Source organism: Xenopus laevis, chromosome 2S (assembly GCF_017654675.1).
Source record: "Xenopus laevis strain J_2021 chromosome 2S, Xenopus_laevis_v10.1, whole genome shotgun sequence".
Lineage (NCBI taxonomy): Eukaryota > Metazoa > Chordata > Amphibia > Anura > Pipidae > Xenopus > Xenopus laevis.
The window spans coordinates 52,030,329-52,054,649 of NC_054374.1; the positions used below are offsets into that span (position 1 = coordinate 52,030,329).

Consider the following 24,321-nt stretch of genomic DNA (forward strand, 5'->3'; position numbering starts at 1 on the left):
ATGTAAATACGTCAATGTAAAAGAAATTAATACAATAGGCAAATCTCCGCTCAGTGAAGAAATAGAACAATTAGCTTTCATTTTTTTAATCCTTAAAAATTCATACTTGTAAAATTAAATTAAAAATAAAAATTCAATCTAACTCCCAACCACAGTTTGGCTTAATTTACTAAATACCTGAACAAAAATTGTATGTGCGGGGAAACATCTTCCAATTGTAAAAGGGACATCTGCCATTGACTTTTACATGACTTTGACAGGTTTTAGCTGGAGTATTTTCGGATTTGTATTTTTAACAGCTTTGGAGCATGATTACAAAGAGTAAAAACAGGTGGTAAATGAAACATTTTCTAATTGGACCAGTGTTGTTAGTGGAGTACTACAGGGCTCTGTACTTGGTCCTTTATTTTTTAACTTGTTTATGACTTGGAGGTGGGTACTGAAAGTAATGTTTCTATCTTTGCCGATGATACAAAATTGTACAGAACTATAGGTTCCATGAAGGATGCTGCCACTTTGCAGAGTGATTTGACTAAATTGGAGAACTGGGCAGCAAATTGGAAAATGAAGCTCATGTTGATAAATGCACTTTGGCAAAGAGAATATAAAGTTATACACTACATGGCAGCATGTTGGGAGTTTCCTTAACTGAGAAAGATATAGGGGTTTTAGTGGATAACAAGTTGTCTAATTCTGTGCAGTGTCATTCTGCAGCTACTAAAGCAAATAACGTTCTGTCTTGTATTAAAAAAAGCATTCACTCAAGGGATGAAACATAATTATGCCTCTTTATTGGTCAATGGTAAGGCCTCTCCTGGAGTATGCAGTGCAGTTTTGGGCTCCCGTTCTTAAGAGAGATATAAATAAGCTGGAGAGAGTGCAGAGACGTGCAACTAACTGATTAGAGGGATGGCAAACATGATTACACTTTACAAGTATATTAGAGGACATTATAGACAATTAGCAGGGGGCCCTTTTATCCATAAGGAGGATCACTGCACCAGAGGCTACCCCTTCAGACTACTGGAAAAAAACTTTTATTTGAAGCAGAGTAGGTGGTTCTTTACAGTGAGGGCAGTGCGGTTGTGGAATTCCCTACCTGATGTTGTTGTGATGGCCGATTCTGTTAATGCTTTTAAGAGTGGCTTGGAAAATGTGAGGATTAATGGATAGGCCCCTTAATATTGCTTAGCTCAATTAACTCTCTATCTTTTAAATCAGCAGTATTTATGAAAATCTCCTAACAATTTCTGTAAATATGTTTTGCTGTCAAAGAACCTACCTTAGAATACAAGGCTTCTTGCAGACTTCTGAATATATAATTTAAAACAAGTTTTAAATTTGGGAACTCATGTTGTATAATCATTGTTAAATACCAATTTTCTTTCAATTATGGTGTAGACCAGACAGCTTTTGCCCATATGTACCCTGCTGCTAGCAAGGAGAGAGCAGGCCAGGCTTCTCCCTTCTTCCCTGCCATCAGATGTTTCCTGCCTTGCACTGGCCTCTCCTTGCGGGACTGCTCCTTGTTTATTTTATAAAAGAGCATCCCAATTTCTTCATGTTCATAGCTGTAGAAACAGTGCCAAATGAATGGACGGCACTCCACTTGAAGAGGGAACAGATATTTATTGCAAGCTCATGCAGGGATCAAACGGCCCTACGCGTTTCGGGATATAATCCCTTAATCATAGGCATAGCTGTAGAAAACCAGGTCGCATGGGGCATTGGGAGGAGGATAGGGTAAACCATACACAGCAACCTTTGAGACCGATAATAGTAGGTCAAAAAAGGACACACAAACACGCTGAAGTGTAGAAATAGTACTCACTTACAAATGGACAACTCAAAATTGACAAAAAGGGAGGGCGCATGCGCGGCATGGAGTAGCTCAGTCGCAAGTTCACGGAGCTCCGTGTACCGGGACAGACAAACCTGGTAATTAGCGTGATAGAGCATTCCTTTTCTGCACCGGGTCCAGTAGCAGGTGTGGGACATCGTACACAGCATGGGAAAACGCAAAAACAAAGAACAGGCAGGCACGATGTCGCCTTTTTTACAGAAAACTCCTTCTGCCTCACAGCGCGTGCTCCAAGATGGCGCAGATGACTCAGATGTGGACCCTCGCCCGACCTCACAGGCCTCATCACCGGTGCACCCAAGATCTAAGGGGGACATGTCTGGCGAAGCAAGGGAAATGAGGCAAGTACAACCCTCAACAGAGTTAGTGACAGTACCAGTGCTCACACAACAGCTTACCCAGTTATACGATAAAATCACTGAGTCTGTTACAAACACAATACGCTCTGCCCTTCATGACCTACGCACTGATGTCAACTGTTTGGGGGACCGGACAGATAAGCTAGAGACGACCATAGATGATTTTATCCTGCTATATAATGCTTTGGAGGACAGCTACTCTGCAAGAAGAAGTAGCATTCCTCAGAGCGCACACAGAGGACATGGAAAACAGGTCGAGGCGCAAAAACTTACGCATTAGAGGCATATCTGAGGAAGTAGGCCCTCAAGACATTAGAGCATTCCTACGCTCCCTCTTTTCCAGCATTAGCCCTGACCTCCCAGCAGAAGCTTGGAGCCGATCACATGGAGGATCCGTGAGTAAAACCTCTGTTCTTCACATTTGAGTGCTTCCACTGCCACCGGGACGCTACCCAGTAAGGCAGTGAACGGCCTATCTTGACCCCACTTCATATACTTGCAGACTTTCTGCGAAACTTTTGGGTTCGTTATTTTTGAACTTTTTATTTTTTCCTTAATTTTTTCTTTTTTTTTTCTTTTCTGGTTCTTTATAACATATACAATTTGCTAAATGCAGGTTTACTCTGTTGTTAAACTACCACTGTTTTGTTGGTTTTCCCTACTGAGGTTTTATGCTTGCCAATGTTACACTTTTGTTTATAGCACGAGTTGCAATGTCAGTCATTAATATGAGCGTCCCTATCTTAAACATCGATAATGGTTAAGTTCCTAACGATTAATGTTAATGGATTAAACAGTGTGGTAAAAAGGTATCTAACTATACGAGAAATCCATAGGCTCAAGCCGGATATAGCCTTGATCCAGGTAACGCATATTAAGCGTTCTAATAGTCCTAGCCCTATCTTGAAGTCTAATATTTATCCAAGGGTATACCAGGCTTCGGCGGATACTAAGAAGGCAGAATTGCTAACCCTGATACATAGAGATTGTCCATTCCAGGTTTCTAATACTGATATCGACCCAGCAGGAAGGTATCTGATCCTCAGGGGAACACTAAGGGGCAAGCCCTTAACTGTCATGAATGTTTATGCGCCAAATAGACGGCAATTGAAATTTTTACACTCCAGTTTGAGCAAAGCTAGAGGGGACTACTCGACTCCCACAATAATTGGTGGAGACTTTAACTCAGTGCTTTCGGAGTTGAAAGATCGCTCCTCTCCACCCAATGCCAAAGATACAGCTGAACATTCCAAAAGACTCTGCCAATTACTTCGTAAACAAGACCTTAGGGACATCTGGAGGGTACACCACCCTAACGAGAGGGAATATACTTTTTTCTCAGCTAGACATAACCTCTCCACTAGAATAGATTTCTTTCTTGTATCTAGAGACCTCCTCTTAGTTCCAGCCACTTCCACCATTTTACCCACATGTTGGACGGATCATTCAGCAGTGATGCTGGAAATAGATGTAATGCACCCACCTAAGAGGTCTTCCCATTGGCGATTAAATTAAGTCCTCCTGAACAATCCAGAGATTAAAAAGAAGGCCCTAGAGACTATAACGGACTACTTTAGTACTAACCAGGGCTCGGTAGATGATGTGGCATGTCTATGGGAGGCTCATAAGGCAGTCCTCAGAGGCCACTTTATCTCAATTTCCTCTAAGCTTAAAAAACAGAGAACACTCCGCATATCGAGGCTGGAAAGCCAGCTGACACACTGGGAGAAACTATATGGCCGTACTCCATCTAGACTGGTAAGACAAAAAATCTCCCAAACACGTAGAGACCTTAAAACCATACTCTTAGCCGACACAGAAAAGGCCCTTAGATGGCTTAAACAGAAATATTACGAAAGCGGGGATAAGGCTCATACTCTATTGGCCAGGAAATTACGGGAACAACTGGCCCAGACGGCCATCCCATCTATAGATACGTGTGATAACCAGTTAGTATATTCCCCTGAGGCCATAGCTGAGACGTTTAGTATTTATTATTCCAAGCTATATAACATAAACGCCCAATCCTCACTGCCAGGGAAGCCCACAGATGAACTAAGAGAAACATTTCTCAGGGACAATATTAAAACTCAACTTACCCAATCTGAATTAGAGACTCTCAATGCTCCCATATCTACAGAGGAAATCGCAGCAACAATAAAATCTTTTCCCACAATGAAAGCCCCTGGCCCTGACGGCTTTACATACGCATATTATAAGGCATTTCATAGTGCTCTTCTCCCCTATCTGACCCAGCTATTTAACTCTTTTCTCACAGGATCACCTATTCCACCAACAATTGTAACCTCGTATATTACTCTGTTGCTTAAGGAGGGCAAAGATCCCAACCAATGTGGAAGTTATCGCCCTATTGCTCTACTAAATTCGGACCTTAAACTATTTACAAAAATTTTAGCCAATAGACTTGCCCCCTTTATGCCCCGGCTTGTCCACCCTGACCAGGTTGGATTTATTCAGGGCAGACAGGCGGGCGACAACACCCGCAGAGCTATTGATGTGATAGATCTTATTAATAGAACCCAAACCCCAGCGGTCATCCTCAGTTTGGACGCAGAGAAAGCATTTGACCGCTTGGATTGGGGTTTTTTGTTCGATCTGTTACGAAACATGGGATTTGAAGGCCCTTTCATGGCAGCAGTAAAAGTTCTATACTCTACACCCACAGCAACCCTTAAATTACCTGGGGCTTCTAGCCAATCCATCCCAATATCAAATGGCACCAGGCAGGGTTGCCCGCTCTCTCCCCTTCTATATGCCCTTAGCATTGAGCCACTAGCTACAGCTATACGGGAACACAAAGACATCACAGGACCCAGGCTGGGGGATAATGAGTTTCGGGTAGCCCTGTTCGCAGATGATGTCATTCTAACCATCACTAACCCCGTAGTCTCCCTTCCAAATCTGCACAGGCTACTTACTCAATACTGCAATCATTAGGATATAAGATGAATCTCCAGAAATCAGAGGCCTTAGCTTTAAATACTCCCTACCACACAAGAGAATTGTTGAAAGCTAATTTTAACTACAAATGGAGAGAACATTCCCTTCGATATCTTGGGGTACAGCTGACGAAATCCTACTTTCAACTTTATAAATTTAACTACATCCCACTACTGAAATCCATCTCTTCGCTCATAGAGAAATGGGGTGCTTATACCATATCTTGGCTGGGTAGGATAACAGCTGTGAAGATGTCAATTCTCCCTAAACTGTTATACCTCTTTGAGACTCTCCCTGTAATGGTGCCAACTGCAGTCTTACAGAATGTCCAAAGAATGTTTTTTAAGTTTATCTGGGCAAAGTCGAGGCACAGAGTTTTCTAAAAAGATAATGACCATGAACAGATCTCAGGGGGGTCTGGCAGTACCCAATATCCGCAGATATTATGAAGCGGCACAACTACGCCAGGTGTTGGGCTGGACCACCTATAACCCTACAACTAGGTGGGCACTCATTGAATCACTTTATATAGCGCCAACACACCCAAACGCTCTTCTGTGGCAGACCCCCAAACTGGTGAAGCTACCACTCAATATTTTACAGGCAACTAAATTCACTCTTAGAATTTGGGAACACTGCTCCAAAACAACGCCTTTGGTCAATTTTCCGTCCACAATGCAGTCCATTCTAGCTAACCCTCAATTTATACCAGGAATGTCTCCCTCCTTCCAAAAACGTTGGGGTTCAAAAGGCCTATTTAGAATACATGATTTTATCAGACCATTGGAGAATAGACTATACTCATTTGCAGAACTTCAGGAGAAGTATCAAATTCCCCAAAGCTGGTGTAATGACTTTTTGCAAATTATGCATTTCATTAAAGGAGTATTCAGGGGGCGCCCTCCGACCATTTCACTGACATTTTTTTAAAAGAAATGCCTGGGTGGCCTGCCACAGAAAGCATTGATCTCAATTATTTATTCCATCCTGAATATGGAACTAGAGGAACCATTTTCTAAGCATAGGTACATGATGCAATGGGAGAGAGAGCTCTCAACCACTTTCACTATAGAACAATGGCAAGAAATATGGGAGAATGCCCGGAAAAGTGTTACCTGTGTGAGACAGAAAGAAAGTATTTACAAAGCTATATTTTATTGGTACTATACCCCAGTGAAGCTAAGTAAAATGTACCCAACCACCTCAGCAATGTGCTGGAGGGCATGTGGACAGGAGGGCTCTCTCTCTACCATATTATGTGGTTCTGCCCAAAACTATCTGAATTTTGGAAAGCTATTGGGGTCATGGTGACAAAGCTCTTTTTTTATGAAATACCAATACATGCACCCAATGCACTATTAGGCCTACCCCATACAGATATCTCCCCCATCAGAACAAAAACTCCTGAATTTCATCTACAAAGCAGCCAGACTGTCTATGACCTCCAATTGTAAAACATCTCGTGCCCCAACGATAGGCGAAACTATCTCACGCATTCGCGATATGAAATTAATGGAAGAAATGACAGCTAAGCATCGCGGGTCCTTGCCTAAGCATGCGAAAGTTTGGTTGAAATGGGATTATTATATGTCTCAGACACCTATACAGGGATAAGGGGAATAACGCCTGTTGATATAATGATACTTGCATGGTACCTCATTGTTGATCAATGTTTTCTATCCACTTCTGTGTTACTGTGAGTTTATTGTGGCTACCATGCTAGCTTCCATTCTCTACCTTTACCAACAGAGAACTTTGTGAAAACAATAACCATGACCTTTTTTCTCTTTTATATATGTATCGTGTAATTTTCTTATGCTTGGAAACTTAAATGCTAAAGCCAAATGAAATTTAAGTTACAAAAAAAAATCGACAAAAAGGGTACTTGTTCTTTATTTGCCCTGTTTTTATTTTTTGCATGATTTAGACAAACCCAACATTTGCAATTACTGTTTGATTTTAAAATTAATTTTTTTAACATAAAAAATATTCTTCTTTTAAAAAATACAGTGGGTTCTTTCTCTTAAAAGTTCATCTTTCTTCTTAATTTTTATTTTATACCTTTGTAAAAAGCTCTTCTGGTGATGCAATCTTATAAAAAGCTTGTGACACAGTTTCACAAAAGTTCCATTATAAGCTAAATTGTGGAGAGGCGAAGAAGCCACTGCTATGCATTGATGGGGGCTCAGAGTTGTAGAGAATATGAAGGTAGGACCTAAAGTATGGAAAAAATAGGTTTGCAAAGAGCTGGGTTAAACATTCCTTCAAGTGCATTAATAGCCAGCACATCACATTAATTGCGGACAAAGCTGAGCCAAAAGCAACATTCGTTTCTCTGGAAAACCTGTAATCTTCTCTGTTGCATTCTCCCAAGCAAGTAGAAAACCACTGAATTACTGGACAAAGCAAAAATAAAGTAGTCTAAAAATAGAAAGTGTATTCATTAAAAAGTCAAATTGATTAATCGATAAAAACTGGTCTTTGTAGGTCATTTGGGAAAACAATCATAGTGTCCAGATTAGAAGGAAAAAAAAATAAAAATGATAATGATGTTTTCCCTTTTGGTTTGTTAGAGCCTCTATTTTTTTCCATCTGAGTCTGTAACCTTTTTGGTAAGGTCAGTTCTGCTATAGCAAGAAGTTTTTTAGACAAACAAATACAGATATCTGGAGCATTGGCCTGCTTTGTCTGAGTGAATTAGGTCCATTCGGAAACTAGTCATTGCAATAAAGTATCTTTTGAAATGGATCTAGGGTGGCATTTCTTTTCCTTAAGTATGAGGTTCTGTTTTTCTTGCACGCTCAGACTATGTCAAGTTCATACAGTTCTCGGAATCTCATGTCACAAACAGTGCACATTTGCTGCTGGTCCATTCTTACAGAATGTATAGCTTCACTTCAGTAGATCCAAAACGCAAACCTGCAAGAAGTACAATTTGTGGAAAATTATTTCTTTCTGTCACAGGGATACAGCTACCAATAGGTAGAGGAGACCTAAGACTGAAATAAAGAAAAAGTATAGGTATGGGATCTATTATCTGGAATGCCTGGAATTTGCAGCACATAGAAGGATAGAAAAAAAACCTTAATATTACAGTATATATATATATATATATATATATATATATATATATATATATATATATATATATATATATATATATATTGTAGGATATGGGCGTCAAAAGGGCCCAATATTGTATGTATTTTACCAGCATTAGGCTGGTGAAGTATAAACTCCAGGGAAAAGTCTGTGTGGCTGCAGCAAATAATGCTGTTAATTCTATTCTGGCTTGGGGAAAAGCTGGATAGTGGGTCCCTGGAGTGAATGGAAGAGAGCAGGGTGGGCTTCCATTCTTTGATTCAGTAAGGGTTTTCAGCTGCCAAGCTAGAGGCAGTTAACTAATTAAGCTACAGGTGAGCTGTGGTTAAAAGGAGGTGTGGAGCAACACCTCAGGGCTTCTTCCCCTGGATATCTCCTGGAGCTGGAGCTGGAGCTGGAGCTGGAGCTGGAGCTGGAGCTGGAGCTGGAGCTGGAGCTGGAGCTGGAGGAGGGTGTGGGGCCATGTAAGAATCTTGAGTTAAGGAAGGTGCCTGTGTGTAGCTGGGAAGAAGAGTGATTCCCTGCTGACCTGTGTTTGAGAGAGCTCTAAAAGACTGGAGAGGAAAAGAGAAACCCCTCCCAGGAGACAAGTGTGTCTTGAGTGTGCCCAGAGAGGATTCTGGGATTTGCGGTCCACCCAAAAGCCAGTGAGGGCTAAGGAAACCGTGAGTTACAGTTAACACCAGTGAGGGTGTGAATTAGGACTGTTAATGCTTATGTGAAGCTAATGTTATCCCCAATGTGAAGCCAGTGGGCTGAAGATTTGTGTTTGTGCCAAATAAAAGTCAGCAAAGCTGCATTTAAACTTAAAGGTGGTGTCAGTCTCCATTCTCTGTGCTGAAAACTGTGCCGGGCCTTGGGTTTCGCTACCTGAAGCTATGTATATGTATATGTATATGTATGTTGTTTTGCCATGAATATGTCTGATTATCAAACAGAATTAATAACAAATAAGCAAATCTACTTATTTATATAGGACTATAAATAGCAATGCTGCATTTCTGAAGTCTGTGGATGATGATTTGCAGACCCTATAGCTCGTATACCTGTACTGTAAATTATACAAAGAGAACACAATAAGGCATCCTCATGCTTTAGACTATTAATTAATCCACACTTGCATTGTCTTCAATCAACAACTGAATGTGTGCAGGATGTTATTCAAATTAATTTGTAAAGCACCATCTGTTTCTGTTGAGTTGTACAAGGAAAAGCAAACTGAGACATGAGGGTATTAGACATTTTGTACCATCATACATTTTGTTAAGGTAATGCTATTGCTCATAAATCATGTCACAACTGCCCATAATATTATTATAATCCTATGTATGTACTAACATAGGTTATGATCAGTGGTATGTTACTTGGCCCATAAATTCAAATTATAGAAATGGATAATTAATTAGTCCTTTACTGGACCCTATACACTGCTGGGCCCTCCTGCAGGGTCTGCTTCCTCTGTAGTTATGCCTATGGTCATAATATATACGTATATATATTACAATAGCAGACATTTTCCCTATTTTATTTTTTATTTGCAGACTTCAGTAAAATGCAATCTATTGTTTGCATTGCGGTTTCTGACTTAATACAATGTAGTAAAAGCCAAGTTGAAAAACCTGTGAAAAAGCATGCAAGGAACTGTGGGAAATGGCATATGGGCTGGAGGAGAGCTGACTTCTGCTACATTGTCAGAACCAGCAGCGGGAAAAGGAACAGATCAATACTGATTTCTTCTGCGACTACATTTACAAATATCTTGTGACAATCTAAATTATTATAGTTGCTTAGAGCTTCTTTCATTAGAAATGTTTTAGTTGTCCTTTGAATGGGAATTTGCAGGTCTTAACTAAATATATTATAGAACATATAATGGCCAATATGTATTTAATTAGATACTGAGTTAATATGGTGCAAGTGATTGATCCAAACATGAATAGCAGCCAATAAAATGTACTCACTGATCCATCAGATGCACTTGCCCCTACTTTGTCCCCTCTGGCATTCCAACATACTTCAAAGATCCCTCCTGTTCCTCTATAGCTGTGTACTAGGGACCCACTCTGATAATGAAAAATTGTATGTTTATTTAAAATGAAGTCATCAATAAAAGACTTACTTTTATCAACATATTTTACCAGATATTTGAAAAAAAATATTTTCTGTAAATATGCTGAATGCAAAAAATAGTTTAATAATTGTTTTTGCAGTGGCCATACTCAATGTTGCATACAAATATTGTGCACCAAGGGAAAGATGGAGCACAATAAAATGCACAATTAATTGAACATTTTAAAAAATGTACAATGCGTGTTACCAAATAAATACAATGCCCCAGCATTATTATCCTTTGAACTGAACCAAAATACAGTATTTGTTTGGTACACTTTGTTCAATCACTCAGTCCCTACACAGGCACACAAACATGGATGACCAATCTGTCAGTTGGCACCAGCATTTTTTTCTTGCCCTTGAGTTAGGTCCCTAAGGATTAGGCACGTTTGTTGTATGAAAAACATGTACATGTGTGGCCTACAACTGAGGGAGCTACCACAGACCAGACGGAACTCATGGAATGATAAACAGGAAATTAGGGGTACAGATGACATTTGTTTCACTTAAAACCTTTATTTTTCCAAGGAAACTAAGAAATATAAATTATGTTAAGGTCTGTACCCTTGCAAGTACAACACACTTTTTATATACATAAATATAAAAAATGGGCATTGCGCTGATTGTACATAACGGCTTTATTATTTTTGGACTTTTCTGAATCTTCCGCAAAAGATCTTGTAGAATACTCAATGCCCATGTGCATTGCCCCACACACCCCTTTTGAACACACACTGCTGAATACAGAGTTAATGGGAGGAACGCAGGATGTGTAGAACACAAGAGAAGTGCAGGGAACAGGACAAAGTGGTGGATTGCACCCAGTTTTTGCATATTGCACCCTGCTCTGCCCTTAAATTACCCCCTAAAAGTTACAGGACTTTAAAGGTTCAGATTTAGTTCGGCTGAAAACATGGTCAGACAAAATGATTACAGAAAAGGTGATTGATTTTTGATGAATCAGCACCTCTGCCCTAATTTCTGTAAAACCCAAATCTTGCATAGCATGCTGGGATGTGACTGAAACCGAATCCTAATTTGGTGTATCCCTAAAAGGATGTTCAAAGATAAAGACAATGTATACAATTTTAATGAACTGAATTTGTTTATATACCTGGGTGTTCCATATGTGAACACATTTATCAAATGAACCACTTGCGAGGTATTTGCCATCAGGGCTAAACGCTACACTGTAAACCGGTTCCTGGTGCTTGGTTAATGTGTGGATGCAAACGCCTCTTTCCACGTCCCACAATCTGACTGTTGAATCAAATGAGGCACTAAAATGAAAAAAGAAGAGAGATTATGAATATTCTGTAAAATATATACTGACACTGCACATAGAGATGTATTTTGATGCATATTTGTTTTATCCATGGCTGACCAGTGTAACATCTATTGACCGGTGGCGGCCACACAGGCTTACTCTTGCAATCGGCACTAGTAATAAATGAATAAATAAAAGTAAAAAATGCTCAGCAGGCTGGAATTATTCTATACAACTAACTGTACCTGTAAGTAAAACACTGATACTATAAAACGGATTGTGAAATGATTGAAAATATCATAAAATATAAACTTGTTCAAATATTTACATATATGCCAAATATTTAAATTTAATATGAATTAAAAATGAAGAAAAAAATGTAATATTTTCCCAACCATTCCAACATATTAAGGGCATTTTCATAAAATGGTGACGTTGGAAAATAGTTTGAAAATATATTTAGCAGCCTTGTGGAATTTTCCTGCAGCAGAGAAGTGAGTGTTGCTGCTTATTTCAGATAAGGAATATTAGGTTGATTTTACCTTGCAGCCTAAATGATTTACAAATGATCTCAGAACAGAGTGCTAGGTTAAGTATGAGGAATCTGTCTACCACTTTCTATGTCCATTACTATGTTTCCTTAAAGGAGAAGGAAAGCCTTAAAAATAAACCCCCTCTCAGATGTTCATCTTAACCCCCTCTCCTGAAACGCTGCCTTATTAACTTTCAAATCCTTACCATTCTCACACAGTATTAGTTGAAAAATCCCCACTATTTAAAAGTTTGCCGCCGCCATATTCCTCTGTGCACGTCACTTCCCTTCCTCCACTGTAATGCTACTGTGCTCTCGCCAGAATTTGACCCCACTACGTCAGTTTGTAAATTGAATGCTGTGTTCGTACAGACGACTGTCTGACAGACCTGAATGCAGCTGATGTATCTCTGTGTACTGCTCCTGAGGAGCGCAGTAGCTTCCAAACTTATCTTAACTTCGGGGCGTCTCCATGGCAACGGGACAGCAGTAATCCTACTGGCGCTTGAGCTAGAACAGGCAGGGGCAGCGAGGTCAGCAATTCCTTTCAGGTCACGTGACGTCTATATGCTGGGGAAAGCTTTCGACGTTGTGCGCATGTACAGGGCACCTCAGAAACTAACTGCGCCTGCGTGTGCCCTGAATAGAAGAATTTCTGGACTGCAGCAGAGGTATACTTTGCAGAACAGCTTAAAGCTTTTTTTTAAAATTGATTCCACCTTCAGAATAACTGACTAATTGTAGGAAAAAAATACTGATGGTATGTATATGTACATTTTACGGCCAATGATTAGAGCTTTATTTATTTTTAGCCTTTCCTTCTCCTTTAATCCTGGCAGCAATATCATATGAAGGTCATCCTCTGTAAATAATGAGTACATTCTTGGGTTTGTTTGCTTGTTGACGATGCTACAGAATATAGATGCTATGGGGGCAAATTCACTAAGATTCGTAGTTGCGCCAGGCGTAACTTCGCCGCACTTCACCAGGCGTAGTTTTACCAGCGCTTCGCAAATTCACTAATCCGAAGTTGCGCTCAGGGGTAGCGTAAGGTTGCGAAGTTGCGCTAGCGTTGGCTAATTTGCATACGGAGCGAAATTCAAATTTCAATGGAGGAATCAGCACTACAAATGGCTAGAAAACCTTCAAATCATCAAATATAAATTTTATTTTGCCCTACACATGTGCCGACTGTCTAGGTAAGTTGCCATGAGTCAGGAAATGTAGGGGGGAAGGAGGGGAGCCCCAAAAAAAAAATTCAATCTTTTTCAGCCTATCACCCATAATGTAGAAAACACGCCAGCGTTTTTGACATGCCTAAAAAACCCAGCAGTTTGTATACAGGTATGGGGCCTGTTATCCAGAATGCTCAGGACCTAGAGTATTCTGGATAAGGGATCTTTCCATAATTTGGATCTCCATACCTTAAATCTATTTAAAAATCATTTAGATATTAAATAAATCCAGTAGGATTGTTTTGCATCCAATAAAGATCAATTATATCTTATATAGTCAGGATCGATCAAGTACAAAGTACTGTTGTATTATTACAGAAAAAAAGAAATACTTTTTAAATATTTGAGTTGTTTGATTATAATGGAGTCTATGGGAGAGATTCCTGTAATTCTGAACTTTCTGGATAAAAGGCTTCAGGATAACAGATCCCATACCTGTACTATTCAGTCCATAGCAATGCACAGAACCATTATACAAATACTTACATTTTGGACTGACCCAGTGCAATCTCATTATATTCCATGGGAGAATGAAGAACTTCTTTTGGGCAAAATGAAAGCAGTCAGCAGTATTTCACCTGCATCTCATATATATATATATATATATATATATATATATATATATATATATATATATATATATATATATATATATATATATATATATATATATATATATATATATATATATATATATATGTAATTTTGTCTACGTTGTTGAAATGCAATTGGAATATTGGGATTACAGTTTAAAACATTTTCAATATCTTTGAAAATAATAATATTGTGCTGATGAGTTATGAATTATATGTTTTATAAATTGGTGAACTGGCCAGATTTTGGTCTATTTTCTTAAATTCCCAGGTTTGTACAGGTATAGGACCTGTTATCCAGAATTCTTGGGACCTGGGGTTTTTCTGGATAATGGATTTTTCAATAATTTGGATCTTCATACATTAAGTCTACTAGAAAATCATGTAAACATTAAATAAACACGGTAGGCTGGTTTTGCCTCCAATAAGGATTAATTATATCTTAGTTTGGAAGAACAAGGTACTTTTTTTATTATTACAGAGAAAACGAAATAGTTTTTAAAAGTTTGGATTATTATAGGAGAATGGACTAGGAGTGCTGGACTTTATCAGGAATACCTTGCTAACATGATGTTGGAGTTAGGGTTACTTGTGCCTGGACCAGTTGGACTCCATTTTATTGTGTAGATTTCTTTACTGTGTGCCTGTAGGTCATGCACACACACATCTTCTTTCATACTCCAGATCTGTAATAAACACATGATAAATGCATCAATTGTAACAATTGTAAATCAGTGAGGGAAGGCTTGTATCTCATATCATTCATTATTTGCAGCTACGCTATTTTGAAAGTGGAAGGATGACTGATTTATCCTGGCTTGCTAAATAGTGTTATGTTCCTTGTCTGTTATTTGCATTACAGAATAATTATTAGATCAAAAGAATCCCTTACACTCTCAAGACATTTGTCAATACCTTAAAGCAGGGGCCCCAACCTCTTTTATCCGTGAGTCACATTCACATGTAAAAAAGTCAGAGACAACAAAAACATGCAAAGAGCTCCTGGAAGTGCCAACTATGAGCTGTGATTGGCTTATCAGAAACCTCTATGTGGACTGAGAATCTACAGGAGGCTCTGTTTGGCAGTGCACCTGCTTTGTATGCAACTAAATCTTGCCTCCAAGCCAGGTATTCAAAAAGGAACATCTGCTTTAAGCCCACTAAGAGCAACATCCAAGGGGTCGTAGAGCAACATCAGGGCCGGAACTAGGTACATGCAGAAGAGGCCCGTGCCTATGGTTCAGCGGTGGTTGGCACCAGGCACGTATCTCTTCCATCACTTACCCCTAGTCCTGTAGCACCCCCTTACCCTTGTCCTGTAGCACCCCCTGTCTCGCCACGCTGTCATGCACGCACATGTGGTCGAATATGTACATGCATGTGGTCGCGCATGCATGCGGGGGGAGGGGGGTCAGCCTGGCCAGTCCTGTGCACTGCTTTAAAGGGAAACAATATATTTTGTAACAAAACTTAACTAACAGCTAATTCTTAACCAGTCATAATTGACCTACGAAAAAAATGGCATGTTTATTGCACAGACTTAGCCCTTTGCTGCAGGTTTCTATAAAAAATATATGTATAAATGTACAAAGTGCCTGCACTCAAAACTCTTATGATCAGAGGTGCATAATCAAAGATGATTGTATAAATAGATGAAGGATCAGCACACTCTTTAAATTGTAGATGTATGTTATTTTATTGTGATAGCATCTTATCCGATATTTCGATCCCACTTGGGGTCCTTTTTCAAAGAAAGGTCCCCAAATGGGATTGAAATGTTGGTGCTTTCACAAAAGAGCATAAATTCACAATTTTAAAGAGCGTGCTGATCATATATATAGATAGATAGATAGATAGATAGATAGATAGATAGATAGATAGATAGATAGATAGATAGATATGATCAGCAGTTGATAGCATAGTTTAATTGCACAGGATTACATAATACTGGCAGCCCACATGACCATGGTAAGAAATACAGGTTAAACTGAGTTGCTTACCTTTAATGTCATATCATCTGAACATGATGCTAAATGCATTCCTGATGGGTCCCATTTAATTGCATTCACTTCATTCTATTTGAAAATGGAATGAAACAAAATATATTGTAATACACCAGATGTCCAGAAGAGGGAGACTATGGATTACATTTACAAAGGTTTAGAGAAACCATCATGGTTAGGGATGAGAAGGACTAAAAGGAACCAGAGACCTCACAGTGCAAGAAATACAAAGAAAGCTTTTTAAAACAAAAATGTTTTCCTATGTGCAGTAATTCAGTTTCTCAAATACTTTTTAAAAGTGAAACACTTTTGTATATGGAGCAACTGTTTTCACATGCATTGTAGTTGTTTCACTTCTATATTTTGAAATTTTGAAAAGATTTTGAAACTGCACCTGCAGTTGAGTTGAAAACTCTCTTATTTCACCCAATATTGCATTATGTGAGGATAAAGTTAATATTGCAAAGGGTGATTCTTCCTCACTCAGATAAATACACTTGTATATTGTATAGCTTAAATTTAATAACAGTATAAACAGTTTAATGGCATAATATTTTGACTGATGTGCTGAAGACTTCCTGTGACCAAAAGCATTCTGTTGGAGAGTGGGGAGGATGTTCCCTCCAAAGGAATTAAAAAGCTAAATATGGGGAGCAATCTTAACAGCATCCTTTCACCACCTTACCTGGCTTTTCCAGGAATCACTTGCTAAACACTAGTCTGCACAGTACAGTAAAATCTTCCAAATATATTGAACTGCCTGTCTATGCATAGTGTATGCAGAGAATTCCTGGGAAATCCAGGTAAGTATCCAGATACACTGCTTTTCAGAAAAGCTTGCACCAACGCCAAAAAATTGTAACTTACTAGGGTTAGAGCACTCAAACGCAGATTAACTGCTTGTGATTAGTATTTATTCAGACTGTTAGACACGACATGTTTCGGCCCTTTAGTGCCCTTTCTCAAGTGAGGGTTTACTTGCCCTTTAATATATTGCTATCCTACTACAGGTATGGGACCTGTTAACCAAAATGCTTAAGACCTGTTTTTTTTTTTTAGATTTCCGTAATTTAGAAAATGCCATCTTAGTTTGAATCAAGTAAGTACAAAGCAATGTTTTATTATTACAGAGAAAAGGGAAATCATTTTTTAAAAAATTGGATTACTTGGATAAAATGGAGTATATGGCAGATAATTTGGAGCTTTTGGACAACAGGTTTCTGGATAATGGATACCATACCTGTACATCATTGAGTATTGAAATCATGTAAGAAATAGTCATACCTCAAACATTTCAGCCCTCTTATGGGGCCTGTGGACACACTGAGTTATACCCTGACATGCCCCACGTGAAACCTACTCCTGTAAGTTCCCCAATATGCACTTTTGTGGATCTGACAATGTTACTTACTGTATGTCCTTGAAAAGTTTTTAGTGGACGGTCACAGCCCAGTCTGCAAACATGAATGCACATATCTGTACTGCATGAAGCAAAGGTTGTATTGTTTTGCCAATCCACGTCTAGGGCAGGAGCTAAAGACAAAGTACAATATATCATTAAACAGAAACTAAATTACATTTCAGTTGTCCGAATTATGTTGTCTAAATCATAGGTGGATATACCCTATACTGCTATAATAAAATATACTATTTTTTTTATTTGTTTTGTTTCCTTTGACAAAGGTCACATTAAGTGACTGAAATGTTGGTTTACCACTACAAAAAAACACTCTTTATATTTTACTATACTTTTTTGAACTTTTATATAAATATTTGTAGTATGTTTTTTAAGTAAATAACAGCTCAGAGTATATAAAGAAAATATAGTTTGAGGTCATCGAATGCTATGGCATGGATGACAACTAATTTTAATGGAGTACCTCCTACTATTAACCATACTGCTTAATACCACCTCAGTGGCCGGCAGGGCACCCCAGGCAACCCAGCCAGCTATGTCTCCCCTTTCTCAAGCAGGTGCATGCACACGCATATGTGGAGGTGCGCGTGTGCACAGAAAGGATACCATAGATGCTGCCGGCGAGCCAGAGGACATCTGCATGTGCATATGCGCGGAAGAGCGTTGCCGCAGGCACACACTAAAGAGACAGGAGGAGCTACCAGAGAAGAAAGACACATGGGTCGGAGGCTGAGCTAGGGGAAAGCGGCAGAAGAGGCACCTACCTGGTGCCCCTCCACTTTTGCCTCTTCTGCCTATCCCTAATTCCGGCCCTGCCACCTCTCAACTCTCTTTTCTCATATTTGCTTTTTTTTCATATAACTGGCCTTTAGGCTGAATACCCCAGTTATTGCTCCAGGCCCCCTTAGGGGAATAAGCCCCATAGTTAAGGAACCTGTGGTTTAGAGAAGGGGACCCCAAACTTATTTTTTAATCATGAAAGGCATGAAAAATGTTCCTGGGGTACCAAATGAGGACTGTCCTATGTGCACTGGCAGTCTATGTGGAAACACAATCTAAAGAAGGCTCTGTTTGGCAGTACATCTGGTTTGGACCCTGCCTCCAAACCAAGAATTAAAAAACAAGTACCTGCTTTGAGTCCACTGGGAGCAACAGTCAAGCGGTTGGTGAGCAACATGGTGCTTACAAGCCACAGGTTGGGAATCACTGGTTTAGAGGATCCCAAGCAAATGTAGTGCTTAGACATGTCTTTCACTGATTAATAGGGATGTAGCGAACGTCGGAAAAAAAGTTCGCGAACATATTCGCGAACTTGCGCAAAAATGCGAGCGGTTCGCGAACGGTTCGCGAACCCCATAGACTTCAATGGGAAGGCGAACTTTAACATCTAGAAAAGACATTTCTGGCCAGAAAAATGATTTTAAAGTTGTTTAAAGGGTGCAACGACCTGGACAGTGGCATGCCAGAGGGGGATCATGGGCAAAAATGTTTCTAAAAAATCCATTGTTGACACAGCGCTGCGTTTTGTGCTGTAAAGGGCAGAAATCACACTACATTTCTAAACCTGTGTAATAAAATGCTTTAAAACGTCCGGCGTCTACATGCCAATCAAGTCGTGTAAAAGTTACAGCCTGTTCACACGCAAAGACGAAACGCGGTGCTTACTGCAACGCAAAAAGACGCAAAGAGCTTTAATGAATGATACCGTCAAGTGAGCAAATAATAGTTTTTAATTACTAGTTGCTTGTCACCTCCAGGATGTTCGTCCTGTTGGTGGCAATATTTCTGTAGTGGTGTGTTTAGCAGTCACCGTGCTTGTGCGCACGTGCACGGTCAGGCAGAGGTAATTCAATGTACAGTGAAGTGAACCAAAAAACACAGATTCTGCAGTGTGGGCCCAGTTTTGGTCTACTTTATTGATCACCTGCGGTGACCATAAAAGATGCGATTTTGCCACTGTTGCAGAACCCTGAAAAATTAGGCATGTGTACTTTCCTGAAAAATTATGTTTTTTTTGTCGCAGCCACTGAACCAGAAGTCCAGAAACAATATGCCATATAAATGCTGAAAATATTAATTTTTTTTTGTGGCAGCCACTGCAGCACAGAGGCCAGAAAAAATATGCCATATAAATGCAAACAATATTAATTTTTTTTTGTCGCAGCCACTGCAGCACAGAGGCCAGAAAAAATATGCCATATAAATGCAAACAATATTATTTTTTTTTTGTCGCAGCCACTGCAGCACAGAGGCCAGGAAAAATATGCCATATAAATGCTAACAATATACATTTTTTTTGTCGCAGACACTGAAGCACAGAGGCCATAAAAAATATGCCATATAAATGCAGAAAATATGCATTTTTTTGGTCGCAGCCACTGAAGCACAGTTGACAGAAAAATTATGCCATATAAATGCAGAAAATATAAATTTTTTTGGTTGCAGCCACTGAAGCACAGAGGCCAGAAAAATTATGTCATATAAATGCAGAAAATATGCATTTTTTTGGTCGCAGCCACTGAAGCACAGTTGACAGAAAAATTATGCCATATAAATGCAGAAAATATAAATTTTTTTGGTTGCAGCCACTGAAGCACAGTTGCCAGAAAAAATATGCCATATAAATGCAGAAAATATAAATTTTTTTGGTTGCAGCCACTGAAGCACAGTTGACAGAAAAATTATGTCATATAAATGCAGAAAATATGCATTTTTTTGGTCGCAGCCACTGAAGCACAGTTGACAGAAAAATTATGCCATATAAATGCAGAAAATATAAATTTTTTTGGTTGCAGCCACTGAAGCACAGAGGCCAGAAAAATTATGCCATATAAATGCAGAAAATATGCATTTTTTTGGTTGCAGCCACTGAAGCACAGAGGCCAGAAAAATTATGCCATATAAATGCAGAAAATATGCATTTTTTTGGACGCAGCCACTGAAGCACAGTTGCCAGAAAAAATATGCCATATAAATGCTGAAAATAGTCATTTTTCGCCATACGTTGACCTTGTAGACATTGTTTGCCCAGTTTTTTTGGTTGCAGCCACTGAAGCACAGAGGCCAGAAAAAATTAAACCAGTAGGGTTTGCACCCTAGTTTGTAACGGTGGCGGAGGGAGGAGGACGCTAAAGGACAGCTGTGTGTGGAGTCATGAGGCTTGAAGAGAAGGACAGCTGCATAGAAGTCAGAACAAGTCTTCCGGCGTGCAGTAACCCTCCGAGATCCACCCCTCATTCATTTTAATAAAGGTCAGGTAATCGACACTTTTGTGACCTAGGCGAGTTCTCTTCTCAGTTACAATCCCTCCTGCTGCACTGAAGGTCCTTTCTGAGAGCACACTTGAGGCTGGGCAAGACAAGAGGTTCATGGCAAATTGTGACAGCTCTGGCCACAGATCAAGCCTGCGCACCCAGTAGTCCAGGGGTTCATCGCTCCTCAGAGTGTCGATATCTGCAGTTAATGCCAGGTAGTCCGCTACCTGCCGGTCGAGGCGTTCTTTGAGGGTGGATCCAGAAGGGTTGTGGCGCTGCCTTGGACAGAAAAACATTTGCATGTCTGACGTTACAGACTGGCCAAAGGGCTTTGTCCTTGCAGGTGTGCTCGTGGCAGGATTACTGGCACCTCTGCCCCTGGAATGTTGATGAGTTCCTGAAGTGACATCACCCTTAAAAGCATTGTACAACATGTTTTGCAGGCTGGTTTGTAAATGCCGCATCTTTTCGGACTTGTGGTATGTTGGTAACATTTCTGACACTTTATGCTTGTACCGAGGGTCTAGTAGCGTTGCGACCCAGTACAGGTCCTTCTCCTTAAGCCTCTTGATACGGGGGTCCTTCAACAGGCATGACAGCATGAAAGACCCCATTCTCACAAGGTTGGATGCAGAGCTATCCATCTCCGCTTCCTCATTATCAAGGACTGCATCATCCACGGTCTCCTCCCCCCAGCCACGTACAAGACCAGGGGTCCCCAAAAGGTCACCACTAGCCCCCTGGGAAGCCTGCTCCTGTTGGTCCTCCTCCTCCTCCTCCACAAAGCCACCTTCCTCCTCTGACTCCACTTCTGGCACCTCTCCCTGCGTTGCAGCAGGTGCCTGGGTTCGTTCTGGTGATTCCGACCAGAAATCGTGCGCTTCCAGCTCCTCGTCACGCTGGTCTACAGCCTCATCTGTCACTCGTCGCACGGCACGCTCCAGGAATAAAGCGAAGGGTATTAGGTCGCTGATGGTGCCTTCGGTGCGACTGACCATATTTGTCACCTCTTCAAAAGGTCGCATGAGCCTGCAGGCATCGCGCATAAGCACCCAGTAACGGGGGAAAAAAATCCCCAGCTGTGCAGATCCAGTCCTACCACCCAGTTCAAAAAGGTACTCGTTGACGGCCCTTTGTTGTTGCAGCAGACGTTCCAACATAAGGAGCGTTGAATTCCAGCGAGTCTGGCTGTCAGAAATCAAACGCCTGACTGGCATGTTGTAGCGCTGCTGAATGTCAGCAAGGCGTGCCATGGCTGTGTAGGAACGCCTGAAATGGGCCGACACCTTTCTGGACTGGGTGAGAACGTCCTGGAATCCTGGGTACTTGGAGACAAAACGTTGGACTATTAAATTTAACACATGTGCCATGCAGGGCACATGTGTTAAATTGCCTAGTCTCAACGCTGCCAACAGATTGCTTCCATTGTCACACACCACTTTTCCGATCTGCAGTTGGTGTGGGGTCAGCCACCGATCGGCCTGTGACTGCAGAGATGACAGGAGTACAGATCCGGTATGGTTTTTGCTTTCCAGGCACGTCATCCCCAAGACAGCGTGACAACGGCGTACCTGGCACGTCGAATAGCCTAGGGGGAGCTGGGGGTGCACAGGTGTGGAGGAGGAGAAGGAGGACCCAGCAGCAGAGTAAGAAGAAGAAGAAGAAGACGAGGTAGAGAGCGATGGAGGAGTAGAGGTGGTGGCAGAACCGCGTGCAATCCGTGGCGGTGACACCAACTCCACTGTTGTTGTTGAGCTACCCATTCCCTGCTTCCCAGCCATTACCAAGTTCACCCAGTGGGCAGTGTAGGTGACATACCTGCCCTGACCATGCTTGGAGGACCATGCGTCAGTAGTCATATGGACCTTTGGCCCAACACTAAGTGACAGAGATGCGGTAACTTGGCTCTGCACATGTTGGTACAGGTGTGGTATTCCCTTTTTAGAAAAAAAATTGCGGCTGGGTACCTTCCACTGCGGTGTCCCAATTGCTACAAATTTGCGGAAGGCCTCAGAGTCCACCAGCTGGTATGGTAAAAGCTGGCGGGCTAAGAGTGCAGACAAGCCAGCTGTCAGACGCCGCGCAAGGGGGTGACAGTCAGACATTGGCTTCTTACGCTCAAACATGGCCTTCACAGAAACTTGGCTGGTGGCAGATGACTGGGAATGGGAACAGGTGGTCAAGGTGGAAGGCGGAGTGGAGGGTGGTTCAGACGGGTCAAGGAGAGCAGAGGTAGAGCAGTAAGATGCTGGACCAGAAGGAGTGTGGCTTTTAGTTTGCCTGTTGCCTTTGAGGTGTTGCTCCCAAAGTGCTTTGTGCTTGCCGCTCATGTGCCTTCGCATAGAAGTTGTACCTATGTGGCTGTTGGGCTTACCAAGGCTCAGTTTCTGACTGCACTCATTGCAAATTACAATGCTTTTGTCAGAGGCACACACATTAAAAAAATCCCACACTGCTGACTTTTTGGAAGTGTGCGATCTGGCGGTAACAGTAGAAGTTGGCGGAGTTGGCGGTATTGGCGGCAATGGCGGGTGCGTTGGCCGGCTGAACACAGGTGCCGATACATGTTGTTGCCCTACTGATCCCTGCGGGCTGTCCTCCCTGCTTCTTCTAGGTCTTATTCTCCTACTGCCTCTCTGACTCTCCGTCTCTCCATCTGAACTACCCTCCTCTTGCTCTCTTCTACTAGGCACCCACAAAACATCAATCTCCTCATCATCATTCTCCTCAGATGCATCAATTTCTTCTGACACATCACAGAAGGAAGCAGCAGCGGGGACCTCCTCCTCATCACTCATTATGTCCATCTCTATCGTGTTCTCTGCCAGAATTAAATCTGGTGTAAGGTCCTCATCTCCTTCATCTTCTTCTGGCAATAATGGTTGCGCATTACTCAGTTCAAGAAACTCATGGGAAAATAACTCCTCTGACCCCAGTGAAGAAGGGGCACCGGTGGTGGAGGAAGTGTTACGTGGGGTGGCCATAGCAGTGGAGGATGAGGAGGATGTTGTGGTAAAGTTAGAAACGGTAGAGGATGGGGTGTGCTGTGTAAGCCAGTCAACTACCTCTTCAGCATTTTGGGAGTTCAGGGTCATTGGCTTTTTAAAACTGGGCAATTTGCTAGGGCCACAGGATTGCATAGCAGCACGGCCCCTAGCACGGCCTCTGCGTGGCGGCCTGCCTTTGCCTGGCATTATTTTTAAAAAAACAACAACAACAAAAACTCAGTTGGTTTTTCTGGAAACGATAATACACACAGCTAGATGGCAGTTTGAAGAAAACAGTGTGCAAATAATGCCTACAAGGTCAACGTATACACAGCGGTGGATACGGATTACGTAAAATATATGAATGCTGCTTGAAAAAAAGTAACTCAAGTGGTTTTTCTAGAGACGATAATATTATCAATATTTAGACAAAATGTGAACAAGCTCACACAGCTAGATGGCGGTTTGAAGAAAACACTGTGCAAATAATGCCTACAAGGTCAACGTATACACAGCGGTGGATACGGATTACGTAAAATATAAGAATGCTGCTTGAAAAAAAGTCACTCCGGTGTTTTTTCTGGAGACGGTAATATTATGGATATTTAGACAGAATGTGAACACGGGCACACAGCTAG

General features: G+C 41.0%; 1 protein-coding gene across 7 annotated transcripts in view; it reads right to left on the bottom strand.

Annotated features, from left to right (window-relative positions):
• Positions 1-7,066: 7,066 nt before the first annotated feature.
• The window catches only part of LOC108708905 (F-box-like/WD repeat-containing protein TBL1X), a 275,459-nt gene continuing 258,204 nt past the window's right edge, over positions 7,067-24,321 (bottom strand). For 6 of the 7 annotated variants that reach the window (XM_041583779.1, XM_041583784.1, XM_041583783.1 and 3 more), the window contains 6 exons: positions 17,437-17,558; positions 16,023-16,097; positions 14,581-14,708; positions 11,510-11,675; positions 10,245-10,346; positions 7,067-8,100 (listed from right to left, as the gene is read on the bottom strand). In XM_041583779.1, the coding sequence (XP_041439713.1) occupies positions 8,074-8,100; positions 10,245-10,346; positions 11,510-11,675; positions 14,581-14,708; positions 16,023-16,097; positions 17,437-17,558 (620 nt within the window). In that variant the 3' untranslated portion in view covers positions 7,067-8,073. The remainder of the gene's footprint in view (positions 8,101-10,244; positions 10,347-11,509; positions 11,676-14,580; positions 14,709-16,022; positions 16,098-17,436; positions 17,559-24,321) is intronic. The other variant, XM_041583786.1, reaches the window with a different exon arrangement.